We start from the raw sequence: 24,255 nt of genomic DNA on the forward strand, positions 1-24,255 counted from the left end.
TGGAAGAAGTTTGTTCTTGCCTCTCTTCTCAGACGTGACCTTGGCCTGGGTTCAAGAGCAGGGTCTCTGGCCCTCCCAGACTGAGTGAGAGAGGGGTGGCTCCCTGGAAGGGAGGGGATGGTGCAGCCAGGGGCAGGATGCTCATTTGCAAACTTCCAAGTGGAGGGCCGCTGGAGAAGCTGGGGTGGCATGAAGGTGTCCGTGTGGAAGGGGCCCTGCACACGGTCCCGGCCCCTCCCTGCTCCCCAGTGCGGCTGGACGGCGAGGAGAGAGGCAGGAGGCAGCCTGGCGGTGAGCAGCCGCCCACAGCACTGCGTTCAGAGTCATATAAACGGGCGTCCAGAGGCAGGAGGGCTGCTCACCCCAGGCCCGGGCAGGTCACTGGTGTGTGGACCTCGGGAAGATGAGCGCTGTGCTGCTGGTCGCCCTGCTGGCTGTGGTCTTGGCACCCAGCGCCCGGGCCGTGTGGCTGGGGAGGCTGGACCCTCAGCAGGTGATGGCTCCCCTGCGCCGGTGCGGGTCTGGGGCCACATGCGTCCTTGGGCCTTTGTGGTCTCCAGGCTCCCCTGGGGCCCCCCAGACCACAGGGGCTGCAGGAGGCTGGGCTGGGGCTGGAGGGACGGCCCCTCACCTGCACCCCTCCCTCAGCTCATGGGGTCCTGGTACGTCCTCGCCGTGGCCTCGGGGGAGAAGGACTTCGCGCTGGAGAAGGCCACGAAGAGCGTCGAGGGGGTCGAGGTGATGCTGACGTCCCAGGACACCCTGAAGATGCGGGCTTCCCGGCACAGGTGGGTGGGGCGGGGGCACGGCTGGGTGGCCGGGCCGCCCTCCCCTCCCTCTGCACCGGGCTTTGCTGTGAGCTCCACCGTCCGCCTGGTCTCCGGGGTTTACGTCCTGGGCTTCAGCTGGGGGGCGCCCCTGGGTGGGACTCACGCCTTCTCCAGCGAGGCCAGCACAGCCTCTGACTGCCCCCTCTGCCCCAGCCCTTGGGCAGCTGGGTGGCAGCTCTGGTCAGCGGGAGAGGCTGCTTCTTTGTTCAAGGCCCTCCTGAGTGGCTGCTCAAGGTGGGTCTGTGCATTTGAGCCCATATGGTCTGGGGGGCCCTGGGGGAGCCCGGAGACCACAAAGCCCCGAGCACCCGCATCACCTAAGTGTCCAAGTCCCCGCCTGTCGCTCAGGGTGGCTGGTGGGACGCTATCCCTGCCCTGGAGTCATCACGCAGGCTGAGCGGCCGGTGGCCCCGTCCCGGGAGGAGGCTGACTGCCCTGCTCCTTCCCGCAGCCGAGCCTGCTGTGGCTGCCGCCCAGCTGGGCTGGACCGGCCGCGGACAAGCCAGGACCGGGGACATGGGGCTTGGGGCGGGCGCCCTGCTGTGCTGGGTTTACACACGGTCACACGCGTCACGGGCCGTAGCCCCAAAGCCATGTGGCTCAGAGGGTCCTAACAAGGCTCCAACATGTTCCATCCAAACACGGAGGCTTGGCATCCGGAAGGCCAGGCCCCGTGGGACAGCCGTGGACGGTGAGGGGACGAGGGCGCTTGCAGCGGCGGGGGTCTCCCAGCCCTTTCTGGCGTTCGCTTGTGGGTGCCAGCGGCCTCGCTCCCTGCGGCGTGGAGGCGAATGTGGGCGGGGCCCAGGGCCGGGGCGGGCGGAAGGGGCGTGGCCCAGGGCCCGGGGGCGGGGGGGGCGGGCGGAAGGGGCGGGGCCCAGGGCCGGAGGGGGGCAGAAGGGGGGGCGGGCAGAAGGGGCGGGGCCCAGGGCCGGGGGGGCGGGGGGGGCGGGGGGGGCGGGGGGGGCGGGGCCCAAGGCCGGGGAGGGGGCGGGCAGAAGGGGCGGGGTCCGGGCTCGGGGCGGGGCGGAAGGGGCGGGGCCCCAGGGCCCGGGGGCGCGGCGCACACTTACCGCAGGGCGGAAGGACGGGCAAGAGGGCGCTCCGTTGTTTAAGGTGAATTTCGTGTGTTGGTCTTCGAATAGGAAACACGGTTACCTGGTTCAAAGATCAGAGTTCCCTGGCGCTTTCCTGGGGGTCCAAGGGTTAGGCCGCTGTGCTCTCACTGCCAAGGGCCCCAGTTCGATCCCTGGCAGCGAACTGAGATCCCGCAAACTGTGCCGAGTGGCCAAAAGCAGCGGGGAGGCGGACAGCGGGGGTCTTTACCCCCCTCTTCAGCCAGCGGCCCCCTCCCAGCAGGCAGCCCAGGTTTTGATCTGTGATGGCCCCTCGGAGATGTTCAGGAACACGCGAGGACATGCAAGTCTTTCAAGTACTCAGGCAAGCCGCAGTTTGGTGTCAGCCCCCCATGGTCCGCGCCCTCTTTTGAAACATTTAAGATTTAATTCTCTTTTGCTTTTCTTAAAGTTTTGAAAGCTGTGGTAAGATAAACATAACACCTTAAGTTCTAAGTGCACAGGTCAAGGGCCTCAAACACCTCAGGTTGGGCAAACCTCAGCAGCATCTCCGGGACTTTCTCACCTTCTCAGACGGACCCCCTGTCTCCCGCAGACCCTCACTCCCCGTCCCCTCCCGCAGACCCTGGCCGCACCATCTGCTTCCGTCTCTGTGGGGTTGATCCCTCTAGGGCCTCACATGAGTGGATCCTGCATTAGTCCTTTTTGAAGAAAAAGTGTTGTTTGAGCCTTTATGTTCCTTCTGGCCCTGCTGGGTCTCTATTGCTGTGTGGCTTTCTCTGGGGGTGGAGGGTGGGGGCTACTCTCAGCTGCACAGGCCTCTCTTCTCCTGTTTTGGAACATGGGCTCAGGAGAATGGGCCCAGTTGCTCTGCAGCATGTGGGATCCTCCCAGACCAGCGACCGAACCCTTGTCTCCTGCTTTGGCGGGCACATTCTCTACCACTGAGGTAAGGACGTGGTAGGAAGCCCCTGTGTTTGTCTTGTGTCTGGTTTATCAGAACATACTGTCCTCCAGGTTCACCCATGTTGTGAGTTGTGTCGTAATTTCCTTCTTGAAGGCTGAGTAATATTCCACCACAGGGATAGACCACATCTAGCTCCCTTTCATTCACTGATAGATGTCTGGATTGCTTCTGGCTTTTGGGCCTTGAGAACACGGGTGTGCAAATATCTCTTTGAGACCCTGTTTTCAATTCTTTTGGAGACACACCCAGATTGTGGGATTATTGGGTCATCTGCTGACTCTGTGACTTTTTTTGAGAAATTTTTTTCACAGCCAAGTAATACTCCCCTGGGCTGCCTTCCAGGGCAGACAGCGGTCTCCAGTCTTTTGCAACTGGAAACACACCTAGGGGCGTGGACGTTGGTGCACCGGCCTGGGAGGGACAAATCCCTGGAGCTGAAGTGCGTCTGCCCTTCTTTCTCCGTGTCACATGAGGCACGTGCCCCGAGCTGGTGCAGGACTGCTTGCCCTACGTTCTTGACCATCTGATGGGTGACCGATGGCCCCACGGTTGTTTTTACTGCCTCCTGTGATCACAGGGGGGCGGGCATCTCGGGGCCTATTCCTTCTGGGGCTCCTCCCCAGCCCAGTGTCTGTTCATGTCTTTTGCATATTTTTTCCTGGGGTAGGTTTTTATTGACATGCAAGAACACTTAGGTATCGGTGATTTTGGCCACGGTCTGTAATAAAGTTCAGTTGCAAATTTATTTCCCAGTCTGTCATTCTTCTTACACTTTCGAGCAGTTTTTGGTAAGAAGAGTTCTTTCTGTGTTTGTGTGGATGTAACTCCGGCTCCTTTTTAGGGCCTCTGGGTCTTGTGATGTAGTTGTTAGGAGGTCTTTACGTCTCCCTGGAGCTGAGAGGCCTCTGCTCTCTGACCTTCTCAGGGCTACGTCCTGGGGACCTGCGAGGTGTGACCGTTGATGGACGTCCAGCTGCCCTGCACCCCTTGCCCAGGGTCCCTCTTCCTCCACTGGCTGGAGATGCTTGCTTCGTGATGCGCTAACCTCCTGGGCATTTTGCTTCATTTCCGGACTCTTTCTGTTCCTTCAGTCAATCTGCCTTTGTGCCCGTGAGTCGGCTTGCTTTCCCTCTGGTGGCTCCGCGTTCTTAGGTCATCGGCTGGTTCTCGCTGGTGATGCCCCTTTCAGGCTTTTCCTCGTTACTCCTGGGTCTTGCAGGGAACTTGGCTGTGAGCTCGTCTTGCTGCGCTCACAGAAGGCAGTCTGCTCATTTTACGGGTTGACGGCTTAGGGACACTGGCCTCTTTAGACGTGGAGTCGCTTTACCCCAAACTGCAGGCCCCCTGTTGGTCTCAGGCCCCTTTCATGCCCTCAGCAGCGCCCCTAAGTTTTCTCCATGTGGATCTGGCAAAGCAGATCCCTCGGGAGGTAGCCGGCCTGCGGCCCCGACAGGTCTCCTGCTGTTGGGGGCAGGGTTTCTGGGTAACTGCGCCCCCGAGGGGTCACCTGCGGTTGAGGGCAGGGTTTCTGGGTAACTGTGGCCCCGAGGGGTCACCTGCGGTTGAGGGCAGGGTTTCTGGGTAACTGCGCCCCCGACGGGTCACCTGCGGTTGGGGGCAGGGTTTCTGGGTAACTGTGGCCCCGAGGGGGCGGCAGAGTCCCCTGCAGCCACCTGGCCGGGTCCGGGCGGCCGAACCTGTCTCCTGGTCCTGCACCTGGACCTGGGTGACGATGGATCCTTCTCTGCTCCAGGATGGAGAGATGCCACCTGCAGGCTGTGGAGCTGCGGAGACAAAATTCTGGATGGGTCTTCGGGAATCCCTGTAAGGATGACGGCCACGGCAGTCCTTCCGGGCACGTGGGGACTCCTGCAGTCCTCTGACTGCCTTCTGCCCCCAGCGGCCTTGGGTCTTCCACCCCGGCTGCATCCCCAGGCCCCTGTGCGTGGGGTCCGCCCTTCAGGGCGTTCCAGGGGCGCTCCCCCGGGAACTGGGAGGTCCTCGGGGCCAGTCCTGAGGACAGAGGGCCTGACCTCGGCCGGCAGCTCAGCGGGACCCCAGCCCTCCAGCTATGGTGTATGGGGAGGTGGGCACAGGTGGGGGTGTCCCGTGGGGACCAGATCAGAAGAGCGTGGCCCGGGATGAGGTGGGGTTCACCCACCATCCCTCGACCACCTGGAGACCCCGTGTGCCGGGGCTGGGCGGGGGCAGGGGACCAAGGGGACCCAGCCTGGGGGCTCTTGGTCGGCTGAGGCCTGACGCCCCCCGGGGACTCCTGTCTCTAGCCCTGGGCGTGCTGGAGTACCGGGTGCTGGGCACCAACTTCAGGGACTACGCCATAGTGTTCACGCAGCTGGAGGCCCAGGAGGAGGCCTTCAGCACGGTGGAGCTGTACAGTGAGTGTGCGGGCCTCCGCCCCCCTCGCACCAGCCTCATCCCAGCCAGAAACCACCCACCGGCCCTGCGCCTGCCTCCCGGGTGCCCCCTCCCCACGCACAGCCCCTCCCTGCTCGGGTCCCAGCTGCAGGAGTGATCCCGCCTGGAGGGGGTGGGCGGGGGGCTGCATGTGGCGAAGAGCCTTGGGCTCAGGGTGCGGAGTCCCGCCTCTGCGGTTTCCACCCTCAGTCCCGCCTGGCTCTCCTGGCTCCCCGGCAGGCCGGACAGCCCTAGCCAGTCAGGAGGCCATGGGCCACTTTGCCAAGTGGAGCCGGAGCCTGGGCTTCCTGTCGCAGCAGCAGGCCGAGCTCCAGAGGGACCGTGAGTGTCGCCGGATGCCGGGGGTCCGCTTGCCGGCTTGGGGACCTTCCTGGCCTTGGGGAGTCAGGCCGAGCTCAGGGGGGCTTCAAGGGGTCACCTGCTCCCTGCCCAGCGTCAGGCCTGCGGGGCGGGCGGGGCAGGCGGTGGGCGAGGGGCCGGCCGTCCTCACCGTGGCCCCTTTCCTCCCCAGTCACCTGCGCACACAAAGTCTTCCCGGTAAGTGGCCCCCCGAGCACCCCTCCCCTCCGTGTGGCAGGAGAGGCCTGGGGGCCCCGGCCCCTCTCGTCTGGAGGCTCCCCTGAGGGCAGGGCTGGGGGCCCCGGGGAGTCGATGCCTCGGCGGGCGAGTCCAGGGTGCCCGTGCTCCTCTTGGTTTCCAGTGAATGCGGCAGCCCCCAGGGGCCCGGAGGAGGCTGGCCGGACACTGCTCTCCGCGCCCAGCCACCCAGGGGCTGGGTGGGGGCCGCCTGCTCCCAGGGGCTCTTGCTGCGGATTCAAATAAAGCAGTTCCACAAACCCTCCCGTGGTCTCTTGCGTCTGTCCAAGCAGGGCCCTGGGCCGGAGACCACTGCTCCTCCCGGGGGGTCGCCCTGGGCCCTGGGCCGACAGGAGGCCTGTCTGCCTGAGCTGGAGCCAGACCCTGTGGTCTGGGTGACGTGTGGGCAGGGTGCTGGGCTGGGGCGCCCAGGGCGTGAGAGCTTGGCTTTTCCTGGGGCCCCGGGGCAGGGCAGGGGCCGGGGACCCCAGAGAGCCTGAGTCTGTCTGTCTTCCTGTGTCCAGAAGTCCTGGCAGGGGCAGGGGCCGTCAGGGAAGCCGGACCCGGAGCAGGGTGGGGGTCACCTCTCACTTGTGATGATATCGGGTGCACACACACACAGACGTATGTGAGCACACACGTATACATACAAACACGCACACACGTGTGTGCACACGTCAGGACCTGCCGAGGGCATCATGCAGGTGGCCCCAGCGTCAGCGCCAGCGCTGTCCAAAGAGCCCGCTTCCTGTGTGCACGCCCCGTGGGGTGACGCAGTGTCCCGTCCTGCCTTTGTCCCCCCGGGGTTGGGGGCTGGGACAGGAGCACCACCAACCTCCCAGGCAGTTGCCGCGGCTCCAGGGGACACTCGGTGACCCGGGGCCCAGGAGGTGACCTCGGGGTCATCGAGGCCTCTGTCTTCTGGGGTGTCCCAGGCTGGCTCCGAGGGCCAAGGGCGGGGCTGGCCCTGCCTGCGGGTGGGAGGGCCCTAGACCCCTCCCCGCTGGCCCCCCAGGCCGGCTCACAGCTGCGGTCGGCTGACGCCCACGGCCGGGCTGGCAGGCTGGGCATTTAAGCGCGGCGTCTGGGCGGGCAGCTGAGGCTGGTGGCGAGGATGGAGCTGGGCTGGCGGCCGGCCCTGCTGGCCCTGCTGCTGGGACTGGGTGGGGGCTCCCGGGCACAGGAGCTGCTCCCCCAAGAGTCCCATAACCTCAACTGGAGCAAGGTGAGCCTCGTGCCCCAGTCCCCGTGCCGGGCGCCGGGGCCAGGCTGGGCGGGGGCAGCGGGCAGAGGGCCCCTGAAGCCCAGGAGGGGCTGGCAGGGGGCTTGGGCAGTGGCGTCTGCTGGCCCCGAGGGCCTCTTCTGGGGACGGGCTGGGGCTTCAAAACTCAACAGCCGACCATAGTCTGGAGCTCCGAGACAGGTACTGCCGGGTCAGCCGGAGGTGCCCGTGGGCGGAGGGGAGGCGGAGTGAGCAGGCGTGCCCTGGAATAACGAGACCGCAGCAGGCAGCAGGTCCCGGTGGGGGCGGCCACGGGCACAGGCCGAGCAGACGCGGGGGAGCTGGGCAGCGGGCTTCGTTGCGGGGAAGCCGGTGGGATGGGGGCCAGCTGGAGGAGAAGGCCCCGAGGTCCGCATGGGCCGGACGCTCTGACCCTGCACCCCGGGCCCTGCGCTGCGCCGCCTCAGGTCCCAGACCAGCTGGGCGTCCGCCTCCACGGCCTGGGAGGCAGCGGGGCATCCAGGCCAGTCTGGGACATGGGCTGGGCCGCAGGCAGGGGTCACCGGTCCTGTGGGTCCTCGGAGACCGGGGCTGGGCGGGACCAGCGTGCCAGGCCCTGCGCCCTCCCTGCAGTTCTCGGGCTTCTGGTACGTCCTGGCCGTCGCCTCCGATGCCCAAGGGATGCTGCCGCGCGGAGGCCAGAGGAAGCTGGGGGCATCCGTAGTGCAGGTTCAGGAGGTGGGCCAGCTGAAGGTGTTGCTCACCTTGAACCGGTGCGTGGGCCAGGGTGGGGGTGCCCTGAACCCAGGGAAAGGGAGGGGGCCGGTGGGGGGACCAGACCCAGGGTCAGTCTAGAAATCCCACAAGGACTGTCCCCAAGCCCCCCATCACTTCCTGCTGTCAAACTCAAGTGACTGCTTTTTCGAGAAGTCCCCACAGCCCAAGGGGGGCTGGGGGCAGGGGTGTTGGAGCATTTCCCCTGAGCGGTGGGGCCGGCCCGGATCCCAGCTGGAAAGTCCCCGGACAGCAGAGCCCCGAGAGGTCTCCCAGGCCCCTAGCTGACAGCCCACTCCCCCCACCCAGGTCCCGGGGGTGCCAGACACACTCGCTAATCCTGCGGAGAGACAGGAAGAAGGCGGTGTTCAGGAACACCTGTGGGTACCCACGGCGCCGTGGGGGCTGGGGGAGGGTCGTCCAGGGCTGCCCGAGCCCCCAGGACCCTGGATGGGACCCCTGACCGCGCGGCCCCCAGCAGTCCTCCCCGGAGAACATGTGCCGGTGGGGACAGACGCCGGGACGCGCGTCCTGCCCATGGGCGCCCAGAGTTGGCTCGGCCGGCGTGCGCCTGGGGGGCGGGCCTGGGGGTGGGGGCCTCGCTGCCCTTCCAGATCGCCCCTCGGTGCGGGTGGTAGGGGCCCGGGGGCCTCTGGAAGGACCGCAGTGCTCAGGCGGGGACGGGCGACTCTGCTCGTCCTCCCTCCCAGTGAGGGGCGTGGAGGGCTTCCGCGTGATGGTCCCAGACTACAGCGCCAGCGTGGTCTACCTGCGCCTGGGCCGGGCCGGCCGGACCACCAGGACCCTGCTCCTCATCAGTGAGTCCAGGGGCGCAGCCGCGCGGGCCCCGCAGGGTGGACCCTCCCGAGCCTCTCCGGGGACCCCACTCCCGGCTGACGCTGCCTGTCACCCGCCGGCGGCTGCGGTTCTCTGACCCGGAGCCCGGGGGTGTTCCGGTGGGGTGGTGCTGGGGCCGGGGCGCCTCTCAGCGGCGGCTCTGACGCTGCGGCTCTGGTCCACGTCCCACCCCCGCAGGCAGACAGCTCACGTGCAGCTTCCTGAGCATGAAAAAGTTCGTCGACGCGTGTGAGGCCCTGGGGCTCGCCAGCCGTGTGGCCGTGCTCCCGAAAGACGGTGAGGCGTGGGCGGCACTGCTCCAGGGCCACCCCCAGCCTCCGGGGAGCTGGCCCCCGTGCGGGATGGAGGGACAGAGGGCGACGGGGCACTTTTAAAGGAAGTCACGGCCGCGGGCACGTGCCCATCCTGTCCCCCCAGGGCCCCCCGAGCACACGGGCGGCCGGGGCCGGATCCCCGCAGGGCGGCTGGGGGCCAGGGCCCGAGGCCCCAGGGGAGCTGCCCGGCAGACGCGGGCTCCCTCGGAGACGCCCAGCCCTCTCCTTCCCCCACAGCCTCCTGCGCGCACACCATCCTGCCGTGAGCCAGCTGCCCACCTGCTCCTCCCCGTGAGGCTTGGCTTGTGGTCCTCCCAGACCCCGGGAGCGAGTTCCAGATCGCAGGCTTCACACCCCGCTGCTTGTTGAGACGGGTCTGCAGACCCCAGGCCACTGATGGTGTGGACCTCGGGCGGGGCTGGGCCCAGCAGGGTGGGGGTGGGGGTGCACGCTGACTGGGGGGTCCCGGGGCTGGGTCCTCTGGATGGCGCAGCAGGCAGCTGCTGCCAGCCCTCATCTGCCGGGAAATAGACGGGGCCGGTCCAGCGTGATGTGCCGTGTGCCTTCTCTGCCACCGCCCTCCATGTTCCGTGACATCTGACACTTCCCAGGAAGCTGGGGAGAGAGCCCGGGGCAAAGAGGCAGACGCGACCTCTCACTGGGGAGGCCAACGCCGACACGGTCTCCCGGGTCCGGTCGTGGACCCTGAGGACTGTCCAGAGGTGCCAAATGCAAACCGCAGCAGGTCGGGGAGGAGGGGTTAGGGAGAGCATCTTGGAGGACGTGACGTTTGAGCTGAGAAAGTTATGGTGGCGCTGGAGTGGAGAGGACCACCCTGGAAGAGGAAACAGCCTGAAGACCCCCAGAGCAGTGGCATCGGCGGGCGTGGGGCCGCTTGGAAGGGGCGGAGGTGGACGGGCTGCCGGGGTCCTGGGAGAGATGGGAGCCAGAGCGGAGCTCAGGGTGGGGGACGGCCGTTAGAGTGACAGGGTTATTTAGGGATGGGGGTTGTCGGCGTGGACGAATGAGCCTGCCTACGGAGAAAAGAAACAGGACTGAATTGGTCAGCTACTATTGTGTAACAACCACACGCAGGTATTTCTATTTATCATTATTTTGGCTGCTCCTCGACTTGCAGGATCTTAGTTTCCTGACCAGAGACTGGACCCAAGGCCAGGGCAAGTGAAAGCACCCGGGTCCTACCCACTGGACTGCCAGGGAACTCCCCCCCACAAATGTGTTTAGCGTCCCCCCTGGGGCTCAGCTTGAGACTGGGGGCGCAGGCAGGCCGAGTGGTGGAACTCGGCTGGGTGTGCTCTGCCGGCTCCGGGGGGGCGGGAGATGGGCTGATCTGGGCCGGCTCAGCCCCGGGGGCTCGGGGGCCCTCGCCCTCCAGCCGCTGGGCTAACCGCAGGGCGTCTATCTCGTGGCCTCGATGAGGGCGCACGGGGTGGGGCAGAGACCAGGAGTCCTCTGAAGGCTCGGGCCCGCCCAGCGTCGATCGCCTCCGCCCTCCGAGTCACCGCCTGGCCCCACTCCCCACCGCAGCAGCTCACGTCGGGGGTCTTCCCTCCGCCTGCCTCTCCGCTCCCGGGGCTCCCGTCGCGCCCGCGTGGTCTGAGCCCTGCAGGGCCTCCTCTACACCACGCACCTCCCGGCCCAGCATTCGGCCTCCCGGGTGGACAGAGAGAGGAGGGCCGCCTGGGTGCCCCCGTCCTGGAAGGAGGAAGGGTGGCTCCCTCTGGGCTGGGGGTCCCCAGAGCGCTGGTTCTGAGGCCCCAGTGCTTTGTCCTCAGAGACACTTCTTTTTCACGTGCTCACGTGCTCGGCCACTCTGAAGGAGGCGTGGGCACGCGCGCTGGGTGGGCACAGCCCTCAGCCCATCTCCAGCTGAGGAGGGTCAGCCGGGCTCAGCCGCGAGACCCTTGCGAGGTGTGGAGGGTTTTCTGTGCATTTACCTTCGGCGTTCTCCAGGTGCCCCCGGCCACACCCACGGTTCCTCAGGAGACCTGCCTTTCTCTAGGCCCGGCGGTCAGAGTTTGGGAGTGCTCAGCCTCAAACACCGAGGGGCTCTTATGTGAACCTGGAAGCCTCAGTACTTCCCGCGGTCCAGCAACAGCGTTGCAGGATCTTGCTCTGCTCTGCACCCTGAGGCGGGGTCTCACCGTGGCACTGGGATTGGGTTTTGTTCCCTGTGTTTTAACAGGGATTTGATCCCTAGATTTGATCCCCGGCCAGCCTAAACCCTCCCCGGGGGTTTCCTCTGGGACGAGAGCCCCTCAGGTCCTGGAGGACCCCTGTCCACCCCTCCCATGGGGGGCCGATTCCTCCGGGCGTCCCCATGAGGGCCCAGGTGCACGGGTGCACACACACACAACTCAGTCACTGACTGCCCTGCTGGGGGTCAGAGGGGTGTGCACACGGGGGGAGGGGAGAGGGGTGAGAAGGAGGAGGTTGCGGACGGAGATAACGACGCCCTCAGCAACATGCCCATCCCATAGCATGGGAAGGGGGTCACCAGGGTGCCCGCCGGGCCATCCCTAGAGAGGCCTGGGGAAGACAGGGTCTGGGGTCCTGTGTCCACCTCTCTGGGCTCCAGGAGCTAGGATGAGGCTCCTCCCCAGGAGAGGACTCCCTGTAGAGGGGGTGCTTAGACGGGGTGCTCCCCGAGGCCCCGTAAGATCGCAGGAGAGTCTGCTGGCCTTGCTCCCCATCCATGACCCACTGTGCTCTGAGTCCTTGGAAAAAGCTTCTGCTCCCTGAGTTCCTTCTGAGCAGGCGGCAGCCTGGGGACGTGGGGGACTGGGGACCTGGGGGTGCAGAAGGCGGCAGGGACTGGACCACCCATCGGGGATCAGGGACAAGACCCTGCTTGTTGGCCCCTGGGGGTCCTCATTTGGAGCCCTGGTTGGGGTGAGGAGTCCTCTGGAGTGACCTGGGCATGGGGACAGTGGAGGGGGAGGGGGCGAGGGAAGCGCTGAGGTCCCTCTCGCCCAGGAGCCGGCAGGCCCTGCTCCCTCGGGGGTGGGGGGGCCCTGGTGGAACCACCGCCTGGCTGAGTTGCTGTCACATCCCGCCAGGCTCCTCTGTCCACGGGGCTTTCAGGGTAAGAGTATTGAGGGGGCTGCCTTTTCCCTTCTCCAGGGGGTCTTCCCGGTGTGTCTTCTGCGTTGCAAGCAGGTTCTTTACCCGCTGAGCCATCGGGGAACCTGGACCGCAAACACGGGATTTGGTCTCTGCCTTTCCAGCCTGGGGCTGCAGTGCTGGAGACGGCCACGCGGGGGCGGGCAGAGCGCGCTCTGCTCCGCGGAGGAAGCCCAGGGTCGTTCCGGGCGTCCGCCCGCCTCTGACTCCACAGGCGCCTCTCACTGTCAGCCTCCAGGCCCGCCGTGTCAGCTGCTCAGAGGCGGAGGGGGCGCCGAGGCCCTCGTTGATGGTCCAGCTGCTGCGCCCCCGGCACGAACGGGGGCCGTGTGAGGCCTGGGGGTGGTCTGGCCTGACAGACGGCCCCTGACCCGCAGGAGCTCACGGCCGGAGGGGCGGGTGGACGGGAGAGGAGAGCAAGTCCGCCGAGAGAAGAGCGCGCGCTCCGGGGAACGGGGTCGGGTCCTGGGGGAGGGCCGGGAGCCCGGGGGGCCCAGAAGGCTCCACGGGACACCGATGCGGAGACCAGAGGGACAGGGGCGGCCGGCCCCGCAGGCCCTGAGCGGTGAGCTGGGGCGGGGGTGGATGGGGGTCAGAGGCGAGGTCAGCCCTGCACCCCCTGAGCGGTGAGCTGGGGTGGATGGGGGTCAGAGGCGAGGTCAGCCCCGCACGCCCTGAGCGATGAGCTGGGGTGGATGGGGGTCAGAGGCGAGGTCAGCCCTGCACGCCCTGAGCGGTGAGCTGGGGCGGGGGTGGGAGGTCAGAGGTGAGGTCAGCCCCGCACGCCCTGAGCGGTGAGCTGGGGCGGGGGTGGATGGGGGTCAGAGGTGAGGTCAGCCCCGCACGCCCTGAGCAGTGAGCTGGGGTGGATGGGGGTCAGAGGTGAGGTCAGCCCCGCACGCCCTGAGCGGTGAGCTGGGGCGGGGGTGGATGGGGGTCAGAGGCGAGGTCAGCCCCGCACGCCCTGAGCGGTGAGCTGGGGCGGGGGTGGATGGGGGTCAGAGGTGAGGTCAGCCCCGCACGCCCTGAGCGGTGAGCTGGGGTGGATGGGGGTCAGAGGCGAGGTCAGCCCCGCACGCCCTGAGCGGTGAGCTGGGGTGGATGGGGGTCAGAGGCGAGGTCAGCCCTGCACGCCCTGAGCGGTGAGCTGGGGCGGGAGGGGGGTCAGAGGCGAGGTCAGCCCCGCACGCCCTGAGCGGTGAGCTGGGGTGGGTGGGGGTCAGAGGTGAGGTCAGCCCCGCACGCCCTGAGCAGTGAGCTGGGGTGGATGGGGGTCAGAGGTGAGGTCAGCCCCGCACGCCCTGAGCGGTGAGCTGGGGTGGATGGGGGTCAGAGGTGAGGTCAGCCCCGCACGCCCTGAGCAGTGAGCTGGGGTGGATGGGGGTCAGAGGTGAGGTCAGCCCCGCACGCCCTGAGCGGTGAGCTGGGGCGGGGGTGGATGGGGGTCAGAGGTGAGGTCAGCCCCGCACGCCCTGAGCGGTGAGCTGGGGTGGATGGGGGTCAGAGGTGAGGTCAGCCCCGCACGCCCTGAGCAGTGAGCTGGGGTGGATGGGGGTCAGAGGTGAGGTCAGCCCCGCACGCCCTGAGCGGTGAGCTGGGGCGGGGGTGGATGGGGGTCAGAGGTGAGGTCAGCCCCGCACGCCCTGAGCGGTGAGCTGGGGCGGGGGTGGATGGGGGTCAGAGGTGAGGTCAGCCCCGCACGCCCTGAGCGGTGAGCTGGGGCGGGGGTGGATGGGGGTCAGAGGTGAGGTCAGCCCCGCAGGCCCTGAGCGGTGAGCTGGGGCGGGGGTGGATGGGGGTCAGAGGCGAGGTCAGCCCCGCACGCCCTGAGCGGTGAGCTGGGGCGGGGGTGGATGGGGGTCAGAGGTGAGGTCAGCCCCGCACGCCCTGAGCGGTGAGCTGGGGTGGATGGGGGTCAGAGGTGAGGTCAGCCCCGCACGCCCTGAGCGGTGAGCTGGGGTGGATGGGGGTCAGAGGTGAGGTCAGCCCCGCACGCCCTGAGCGGTGAGCTGGGGTGGATGGGGGTCAGAGGTGAGGTCAGCCCCGCAGGCCCTGAGCGGTGAGCTGGGACGGGGGTGGGGGGTCAGAGGTGAGGTCAGCCCCGCACGCCCTGAGCGGTGAGCTGGGGCGGGGGGTGGATGGGGGTCAGAGGTGAGGTCAGCCCCGCACGCCCTGAGCAGTGAGCTGGGGCGGGGGTGGGATGGTAAGAGGTGAGGTCAGCCCCGCACGCCCTGAGCAGTGAGCTGGGGCGGGAGGGGGGTCAGAGGTGAGGTCAGCCCCCCACGCCCTGAGCGGTGAGCTGGGGCGGGAGGGGGGTCAGAGGTGAGGTCAGCCCCGCACGCCCTGAGCGGTGAGCTGGGGCGGGGGTGGGATGGTCAGAGGTGAGGTCAGCCCCGCACGCCCTGAGCAGTGAGCTGGGGCGGGAGGGGGGTCAGAGGTGAGGTCAGCCCCCCACGCCCTGAGCGGTGAGCTGGGGCGGGGGTGGGATGGTCAGAGGTGAGGTCAGCCCCGCATGCCCTGAGCGGTGAGCTGGGGCGGGGGTGGATGGGGGTCAGAGGCGAGGTCAGCCCCCCACGCCCTGAGCGGTGAGCTGGGGCGGGAGGGGGGTCAGAGGTGAGGTCAGCCCCGCACGCCCTGAGCGGTGAGCTGGGGCGGGGGTGGGATGGTCAGAGGTGAGGTCAGCCCCGCACGCCCTGAGCAGTGAGCTGGGGCGGGAGGGGGGTCAGAGGTGAGGTCAGCCCCCCACGCCCTGAGCGGTGAGCTGGGGCGGGAGGGGGGTCAGAGGTGAGGTCAGCCCCGCACGCCCTGAGCGGTGAGCTGGGGCGGGGGTGGGATGGTCAGAGGTGAGGTCAGCCCCGCATGCCCTGAGCGGTGAGCTGGGGCGGGGGTGGATGGGGGTCAGAGGCGAGGTCAGCCCCGCACGCCCTGAGCGGTGAGCTGGGGCGGGAGGGGGGTCAGAGACTCGGAGGAGGAAGAGACTTCGGCCAGAGGGCAGGTGAGGCGGGAGCCGGGATGGCTGGAGAGAGCTGGGGAGGAGGGCGGGTGGAGGGGGAGAGCAGACCCGGGTCTGGACGGAAGTTTGGAGTCTTGGTGTCTGAGTGGCTGGGATGCGTCGCCTCTGCAGACAGAACCAGCTCCAGAACCACCCTCAGTGTTGGTCCCGACACCCTCTACCTGCTCCTGGGCCCCAGAACTTTCCTTCCCTTCCCCCACTTCTTAGAAAAATTTTATTCTCTTGCATTTTGTATAGTGTTTTATATTTTAGGCTCTAAATTAAAACTAATCAAATATCACCTTGCCTCATTTAAACTGAGCTGCAGATGAACGTTAAGTCCATTCCCGATTATGTGCAGCCGTCACTCCGCAGAGGGAGATCCGAACCAAGACCCGGAGTGCTTGGTTCCCGGCCCCTCCCCCAGCCCTGGACAACCTCAGGTCTGCTTTCTGCCCATCCTCACTGTTCTGGACGTTTCCTATCAATGGACTCATACAAGGTCGCTTTTTGTGTCGGCCACGTATTTAAGAGGGGAGTAGTTAATTTTGTTTTCTTTTTTTTTTTTAATTTGAAATAGCATTTCTGTTATTTGACAAGGAAATCCCAGATGAATTAAAGATGACATGTACAAAATGAAGTCCTTCTAGTAAATATGTGCCTAGTGTCCGGGCAGACCCCGCTATCCTCAGTGTCACTCCAGAGACAGAAGGGCTGATTTTTGCCTTGGCCAAAATGAAAATAGGAAAAATGTAGAAGGCGGGAAAGATAGACCGTAAACTGGAACCGCATCCCTCACATCCCAGGGCCAGAGAAAGATTTGACATCCCTGAGGCAGACGTGGGCTCAATCCCTGGGTCGGGAAGATCCCCTGGAGGAGGCATGGCAACCCACCCCAGCGTTCGTGCCTGGAGAATCCCACAGACAGACGAGCCTGGCGGGCTGCAGTCCGTGGGGTCAGAGTCAGACACGACTGAGCGTGCACGTCTATGTGGTCCTCAAACTCTGCAAAGATAATGTTTTGAAAAGAAACAAAGAACAAACAATTCCGAGAGGCAACCCCCGTGGCCCGTGCCTGTGAGATGCCACATGCTATCAGACCCTCTCCCTGAAATGTCCACAAGAGAGAATCCTCGGTGCTGGAGAGCCGACGGGTGGTTCCCGGGGGCGGGGTGGGACCCAGATGGACGTTTGGCGCTTGGTGGGCAGGGGGACCCTGTTTGGGACGACGGGGATGTCCTAAAAGTAGGTTTCGCTGAAGGCTGCACGGCGCCTCAAATGTACTAAAAATCACTGACTTGTTCACGTGGGATGAACGATATCATGGCAGGAATAAACATCGCGGCCTGTAAAGTGTGTGTAGAAGCTGTTAAAGTGCATGTAACAGAGCAATCAGACCTGGCCGCCAAGTGATTCTGGCCCTCGTCGGAGGCAAAGGAAGGAGAGAGGACTTACTCGAATCTCCAGAACCAAACCAGCAGGTTTTACAGGAGTGCCCCCGCTGCTGGCGTCTGGAGCAGAGTTCAAGGTGAGGTGCGTCACCAGACTGCGTCCGTCTCACTGTCTGGGGTGGTTTCGACCACGACCTACAATGTCCCGCATTCACCCAAGCAGAGGAGATGGAACCCTGAAGAAGCTTGGGCTGCAGAGAGAGCTCTGGGTTTCTTAGGATGGAAAGGCGGTGGTTGCTGAACTGGCCCTGAGAAGCCGGCGGTCCGCCTGACCCGCTCTGGGGGTCAGTGCGGGGCTGCAGGTCAGCCCCCGCCCCGTTCCAGGCCATCCAGGACAGCCACCAGCTGACGCCGCACTTGGACGCGGGTGCTGCCCCCTCACGGGCGTGGTGAGCTGCGGCTGGAGGGAAGGCGGCGGCGCTGGGAGCGAGGTCGCGGCTCCTCTGCGGTTGTAAAGGTCACTTGCTGTGGAGGCACTTCCTGTTGCTTTGTCCTTGGGCCGCTTCCTCGTGGCTGGAAGCCAGCAGCGGCTGCCCTGGCTGACCTGTGCAGGGCCCTGCCCGCCCCGACCCCTCGCTGCCTGGCGGCCCCAGCTCCCTCGGTGCCCACTCTGCGTCACCCCCCCCCACCGCCCTCGGTCCACGGTGTCGGATGCCCCGAACACTTGGCGTCTGAGCCAGCATCACGCTTCGTCTCACCCCGCTGAATCCACTGGGAGCGTGCCGGCTCGAATGGCTGGACCCTAAGCCCTGGGCAGCCTTCTGCGATGCCCCTGGGTGCCTGGGCGCTTTCCCCGTCTCTCTCCAGGGTCCCGAACGATCACTCAGGCCAGGGATGGGTTACCGCAGACCCATCAGGCTCACCCTGGAGACGGGGGGGGGGGGGTGAGGGGGGGGCTGTGTCTGCCACCAGCACCCCAGCGGGGCCCTGAATCCCGGCACCAACGCCGTCCCCTGCCCCGCGCCACGTGCAGCAGCCCAGGACGCTGTCTCACGGGCCACTCAGGCGCCCTGGAAACCCTGACCAGCCATGTTCATCACGACAGGGAGCGGCCGGCCACCCCAGGGGTTCGATCAGCCCAGATTAAACGTGCGTCTGGCGACAGCCCTGTCACACTCCCGGGGGACACGTGGGGGGAGAGATTTTAGGCAGTTTCCACTTTTCCTTGAAAGATACACAATTACAACGCAAACAATTTGCCTGCTATTTAATGTGAATAGCCTTTTTTTTTATTCTGATGACACAAAAATCAGAAAATGCTGAAAACTCAAAAGTAGGAGTTAAAAAAAAAAACCCTATTTGTCCAGAGGGCAGCCTTTCGGTTGGTACTTGGTATGTGGGGGGCCATCCCGTGGGCAGTTCCAACCAAGGGCTTGCCAAACCAAGGAAGGAAAGAAATGAGAGAGAATTGCTGGGCGTCTGGGTGAGTCCCCGGTGAGCCGGGGACGAGGGCGGTGCCGTGGGCAGCGTGGGGGTGAGGGTGGGTGACGGGGCACCCGGGTGGAGGCAGCTCCTCGCAGAGCTGAGACCCCCACGCGACCGCACCAGGGAGTCCAATGTGACCCCTGGGCGCCGACGACCCAGGGAGCCCCGCCTCCAGAAGCCGCGTTTCCCGGATCTGCTCTGGGACGTGGGTGTGAGGAGCCAAGGAGCCCCCCCCTGGGCTGGCAGAGCGGAGGGGAGGCTCGCAAACCTCCCAGGAACCACGTCCGCTGGCTTGGACCTGGCAGAGGAGATGGGAGGACTTGGGTCCAAGTGGCCTCCGGGCATTTCTGTCTGTTCACCGTGACATGAAGCTCATTGCTGGACAAAGCCGTCGGCTGTTCAGACAGGCCGGGGCCTTGCCAGAGTCTGAGAAGGAGAAGCAGCCGGAACACAAACATGCTTGACCTTTCCCGGAGGCTGCCCATGGCAAGGGTGCAGAACGGCCCAGCCGCCACCTGGACCCGCTCAGCCGGGGCGGGCTGTGGGCACCAGGCCTGTGGGAGTCCAGCCCTGGGGTAGCCAGGGACCCCGGGATGGGGCGGCGGCCGCCTGAACCTCCGGGTCCCCACCCTGCAGGCCAGCAGGGGGGCAAGGACAGGCCCAAGCTCAGGCAGGCGGGCGTGGCGTCTAGCCTGGAACCCTCGGGGAGGCTGACAGCAGGGACGGATGGGCACGATGGATGGGGAGCAGAAATAATAAGAATCATGAGTCCAGGTTTGACAGGAGGATAAACATTCATCGGGAGGGAGAGGTCACCCACAAACTTACACATTAAAAAAGCTGGTAAGTACCAACTTCAAGAAAAGCCATAACGCGTGAAGAGTTACCACGTGGCACACTTCTGTCAAACTTCTTTTGCCCATTTTAGCCACTGCTCCGACGGTCAGCTCCTGTGAAACAGACTCATCGCTTATTGTGGTTCTGCTGTAAAACGACTTTCGATCGATAATGTGGTCGCCATCCAAACGGCATAAAGCCGGCATGTATCTGGAGAAAACTGTAGTTCAGAATGATGCATGGACCCCGATGTTCACTGCGGCGCTATTTACGACAGCCAAGACAAGGAAGCAACCTGTGTCCGTCGACAGATGAAAGGACGAAGAAGAGCTGAATGCACCCAGCATTCCACGGCCACACGGAGAAGGGGATGATGTCTCTGCAGAAACAGGGATGGACTGAGAGACAGTCACGCTAAGAGAAGCCAGTCAGACAGAGAAATACAACGCCATGTGGCGTCAGATATGCGAAATCTAAAAAACATGATTCAAATGAACTTATTCACAAAACACAAACAGACTCAGAGATAGAGAAAAGAAACTTGCAGCTTCCAAAGCAGAGAGTGGGGTAGCGATAAACCAGGGGCTTGGGATTCAAAGATACACACTACTATATATAAGATAAAGAGCAGGTCTTACTGTGTAGCCCTGGGAACTATATTCATATGTTGCAATAGCCTATAATGGAGAAGAATCTACAAAGAGTATGCATATGCAGCAATCCGTTTGCTATATGCCTGAAACTAATACGGCATTGCAAATCAACTATGTTTCAATTTGAAAAACGTCTCTGATTAAAAAAAAACAAAACAGCACAGAACCACATGTGAGTTTACACAGGTCCCACTATGAAGAAATTTTGGACAGTGAGGGGTGGGGTTTAGACTGGACATCGACAAGGACTCTTCAAGTTAGGGATGTGGACCCCTTGACCCCAGACTCACTTCCGGGCTCACGCAGAACAGAGCTCCCCTGTTCTCCGCTCCCCGCCGCTCACCCGCACACGCTGGGCCCTTGGCCGGCATCACTGGACCAGGCGGCAGGTGCAGCCGCCCGGAGGGTGGGAGGAGGCGGCTGAGCTCAGCCCCACAGTGAAGCGCCGGTGACCTTGACGTGCCCCATGAGCCTCACACTGCCCACGCCCCCCAGCACGTGGCGGGACGGCTTCCGCTGACTCAGAGCCCTGCTGGGGCGAGGAGGGGCCTTGTGGGAGCACCGCGGGTCTGAGGCAGTGCCGGCACGTGGAGCGTCACCCGGCCGCCTTGGACCTGGGCATCCGCCCTGGCAGCCCCTGTGGACCAGAGGGGACGCCCGAGCCCCTGGCGCCCGTCCGTTTCGGTCTGGTCACACCCTTGCCGTCATCCTGTCTACACTCTGCTCCGCATCTGTCCAGCTGGTTGTCTTTTTCCAGCTTGTTTGTGGGGCTCTCTGTGGACTCTGGGTGGACGCTTTGCGGCGAGCTGGTGGTGACTAGTCCTGCTCTGTCTGTGTCTTTCACACCTGTGGGGCCTTCCTTATGGCACAGAGGCGTTGCCACTCCCTTCTTTCATAGGTTTCTACAAGTCGGTTCATCTTCACGCCTGCTAATCTACCAGGACTCGATCGTATGTGGTGAGGTGTGGAGCCACACTTGTGTATCTTCTGCATACAGACACCAAGCTCCTTTCATTCAACGTTCTCTTGACAAATTCTGTTGCTACCTGTTCTCTACGTGCTCAGTTGCAAAATGGTGTCTGACTCTCTGCCACCTCAAGGACTGCAGCATACCAGGCTTCCTGCCTTCATTATCTCCTGGAGTTTGCTCAACTCATGTCCGTTGAGCCAGTGATACCATCCCACCATCTCATCCTCTGTCATCCCCTTCTCCGCCTTCCCTCAATCTTCCCCATCATCGGGGTCTTTTCCAATGAGTAGACTCTTCACACCAAGTGACCAAAGTATTGGAGCTTCAGATTCAGCATCTGTCCTTCCAAAGAATATTTAGGGTTGATTTCCTTTAAGACTGGTTTGATCTCCTTGCAGTCCAAGAAACTCTCAAGGCTCTTCTCCAACACCACAGTTCGAAAGTGTCAATTCTTCAGCACTCAGCCTTCTTTATGGTCCAACTCTCACATCCATACACGACTACTGGAAAAACCATAACTTTGATTGTATGTACCTTTGTCGGCAAAGTGAGGCCTCTGCCTTTTAAAACACTATCTAGGTTTGACATAGCTACTCTTCCAAGGAGCAAGCATCTTTTAATTTAGTGGCTACAGTCACACTGTCCACTGAGTGTGTGAATCTATGTCTGGGGCTGCCCTGGTGGCTCAGACGGTAAAGAATTCGCCTGCAATGTGGGAGACCTGGGTTTGATCCCTGGGTCGGGAAGATCCCATGGAGGAGGGCTTAGCAACCCACGCCAGTATTCTTGCCTAGAGAATCCCGTGGACAGACGAGCCCGGTGGGCTGCAGTCCACGGTGTCGCAGAGTCGGCCACAACTGAGCGACTAATGCTTCCACATTTATCTTTGTCTGAGCGCGTGTGTCTGAGTGTGTGTGTCTGTGTGAGGGTGTCGGAGTGCGCACGTATGTCTGAGAGGGTGTGTGTGTGACTGTGTCTGTCTACATGTGTGTGGATGAGTGTGTGTGCCTGTGTTGTGCGTGTCTGAGTGTCTGTGTGTGTGTGTGTGTGTGTCTCAGTGAGTTTCTGAGTGAGATCTTTATCTGAGTGACTCATGTGTCTGTGTGTGTGTCTGTCTTGGTCCTCTCTCCTCACATGTGATCCATTGCTGCTCTGTGTGTGGAGCAAAGAGGGGACGTCAAAGTGCCCACTTACAGCACGTCTTGTCAGGAGTGCACACGTCCCCTTAGATCCATGGTTGTATTCACACAGTGTACGCGTCTTGTCAGGAGTGCACACACCCCCTTAGATCCATGGTTGTATTCACACAATGTACGCGTCTTGTCAGGAGTGCACACGCCCCCTTAGATCCATGGTTGTATTCACACAGTGTACGCGTCTTGTCAGGAGTGCACACACCCCCTTAGATGCATGGTTGTATTCACACAGTGTACGCGTCTTGTCAGGAGTGCACACGTCCCCTTAGATGCATGGTTGTATTCACACAGTGTACGCGTCTTGTCAGGAGTGCACATGTCCCCTTAGATCCATGGTTGTATTCACACAGTGTACGCGTCTTGTCAGGAGTGCACACACCCCCTTAGATCCATGGTTGTATTCACACAGTGTACGCGTCTTGTCAGGAGTGCACACGCCCCCTTAGATCCATGGTTGTATTCACACAGTGTACGCGTCTTGTCAGGAGTGCACACGCCCCCTTAGATGCATGGTTGTATTCACACAGTGTACGCGTCTTGTCAGGAGTCCACACGTCCCCTTAGATGCATGGTTGTATTCACACAGTGTACGCGTCTTGTCAGGAGTGCACACGCCCCCTTAGATCCATGGTTGTATTCACACAGTGTACGCGTCTTGTCAGGAGTGCACACACCCCCTTAGATGCATGGTTGTATTCACCCTGTGTACGCGTCTTGTCAGGAGTGCACACGCCCCCTTAGATGCATGGTTGTATTCACCCTGTGTACGCGTCTTGTCAGGAGTGCACACGCCCCCTTAGATCCATGGTTGTATTCACACAGTGTACGCGTCTTGTCAGGAGTGCACACGCCCCCTTAGATGCATGGTTGTATTCACACAGTGTACGCGTCTTGTCAGGAGTGCACACGCCCCCTTAGATCCATGGTTGTATTCACCCTGTGTACGCGTCTTGTCAGGAGTGCACACGTCCCCTTAGATCCATGGTTGTATTCACACACTGTACGCGTCTTGTCAGGAGTGCACACGTCCCCTTAGATGCATGGTTGTATTCACACAGTGTACGCGTCTTGTCAGGAGTGCACACGTTCCCTTAGATCCATGGTTGTATTCACACACTGTACGTGTCTTGTCAGGAGTGCACACGTCCCCTTAGATCCATGGTTGTATTCACACAGTGTACGCGTCTTGTCAGGAGTGCACACGTCCCCTTAGATCCATGGTTGTATTCACACACTGTACGCATCTTGTCAGGAGTGCACACGCCCCCTTAGATCCATGGTTGTATTCACACAGTGTACGCGTCTTGTCAGGAGTGCACACACCCCTTAGATGCATGGTTGTATTCACACAGTGTACGCGTCTTGTCAGGAGTGCACACACCCCCTTAGATGCATGGTTGTATTCACACAGTGTACGCGTCTTGTCAGGAGTGCACACGCCCCCTTAGATGCATGGTTGTATTCACACAGTGTACGCGTCTTGTCAGGAGTGCACACACCCCTTAGATGCATGGTTGTATTCACACAGTGTACGCGTCTTGTCAGGAGTGCACACGCCCCCTTAGATGCATGGTTGTATTCACACAGTGTACGCGTCTTGTCAGGAGTGCACACACCCCCTTAGATGCATGGTTGTATTCACACAGTGTACGCGTCTTGTCAGGAGTGCACACACCCCCTTAGATGCATGGTTGTATTCACCCTGTGTACGCGTCTTGTCAGGAGTGCACACACCCCTTAGATGCATGGTTGTATTCACACAGTGTACGCGTCTTGTCAGGAGTGCACACGTCCCCTTAGATCCATGGTTGTATTCACACAGTGTACGCGTCTTGTCAGGAGTGCACACACCCCTTAGATGCATGGTTGTATTCACACAGTGTACGCGTCTTGTCAGGAGTGCACACACCCCTTAGATGCATGGTTGTATTCACACAGTGTACGCGTCTTGTCAGGAGTGCACACGCCCCCTTAGATGCATGGTTGTATTCACACAGTGTACGCATCTTGTCAGGAGTGCACACGTCCCCTTAGATCCATGGTTGTATTCACACAGTGTACGCGTCTTGTCAGGAGTGCACACACCCCTTAGATGCATGGTTGTATTCACACAGTGTACGCGTCTTGTCAGGAGTGCACACGTCCCCTTAGATGCATGGTTGTATTCACACAGTGTACGCGTCTTGTCAGGAGTGCACACGTCCCCTTAGATGCATGGTTGTATTCACACAGTGTACGCGTCTTGTCAGGAGTGCACACACCCCTTAGATGCATGGTTGTATTCACACAGTGTACGCGTCTTGTCAGGAGTGCACACACCCCTTAGATGCATGGTTGTATTCACACAGTATACGTGTCTTGTCAGGAGTGCACACGCCCCCTTAGATCCATGGTTGTATTCACACAGTGTACGCGTCTTGTCAGGAGTGCACACACCCCTTAGATGCATGGTTGTATTCACACAGTGTACGTGTCTTGTCAGGAGTGCACACGCCCCCTTAGATGCATGGTTGTATTCACACACTGTACGCGTC

General features: G+C 62.6%; 2 protein-coding genes across 2 annotated transcripts; both read left to right on the forward strand.

The window, feature by feature from the left end:
• Window positions 1-290: 290 nt before the first annotated feature.
• On the forward strand, window positions 291-6,033 carry LCN6 (lipocalin 6). The gene is made up of 9 exons (XM_065927532.1): window positions 291-493; window positions 649-922; window positions 1,282-1,521; window positions 3,908-3,983; window positions 4,627-4,697; window positions 5,159-5,269; window positions 5,529-5,630; window positions 5,821-5,846; window positions 6,010-6,033. The coding sequence occupies exons 1-9, from the start codon at window positions 404-406 to the stop codon at window positions 6,010-6,012; spliced, it is 993 nt and encodes a 330-aa protein (XP_065783604.1). The 5' UTR covers window positions 291-403; the 3' UTR covers window positions 6,013-6,033.
• A 966-nt stretch (window positions 6,034-6,999) lies between these two features.
• On the forward strand, window positions 7,000-9,508 carry LCN10 (lipocalin 10). The gene is made up of 7 exons (XM_065927534.1): window positions 7,000-7,110; window positions 7,741-7,880; window positions 8,191-8,261; window positions 8,496-8,699; window positions 8,917-9,015; window positions 9,157-9,315; window positions 9,372-9,508. The coding sequence occupies exons 1-7, from the start codon at window positions 7,000-7,002 to the stop codon at window positions 9,506-9,508; spliced, it is 921 nt and encodes a 306-aa protein (XP_065783606.1).
• Window positions 9,509-24,255: the final 14,747 nt, after the last annotated feature.

The sequence above is a fragment of the Muntiacus reevesi genome, chromosome 3 (genome assembly GCF_963930625.1).
Source record: "Muntiacus reevesi chromosome 3, mMunRee1.1, whole genome shotgun sequence".
In the NCBI taxonomy this organism is placed as follows: domain Eukaryota; kingdom Metazoa; phylum Chordata; class Mammalia; order Artiodactyla; family Cervidae; genus Muntiacus; species Muntiacus reevesi.

Coding starts and splice junctions, on each gene's coding strand:
- LCN6 (XM_065927532.1), top strand. CDS start 404: ATGAGCGCTGTGCTGCTGGTCGCCCTGCTGGCTGTGGTCTTGGCACCC. Junction 923..1,281: donor CAGCTGGGGGGCGCCCCTGG/GTGGGACTCACG, acceptor TCCTTCCCGCAG/CCGAGCCTGCTGTGGCTGCC. Junction 5,270..5,528: donor CAGCACGGTGGAGCTGTACA/GTGAGTGTGCGG, acceptor GCTCCCCGGCAG/GCCGGACAGCCCTAGCCAGT.
- LCN10 (XM_065927534.1), top strand. CDS start 7,000: ATGGAGCTGGGCTGGCGGCCGGCCCTGCTGGCCCTGCTGCTGGGACTG. Junction 7,111..7,740: donor ATAACCTCAACTGGAGCAAG/GTGAGCCTCGTG, acceptor CCCTCCCTGCAG/TTCTCGGGCTTCTGGTACGT. Junction 8,262..8,495: donor GGCGGTGTTCAGGAACACCT/GTGGGTACCCAC, acceptor CTGCCCTTCCAG/ATCGCCCCTCGGTGCGGGTG.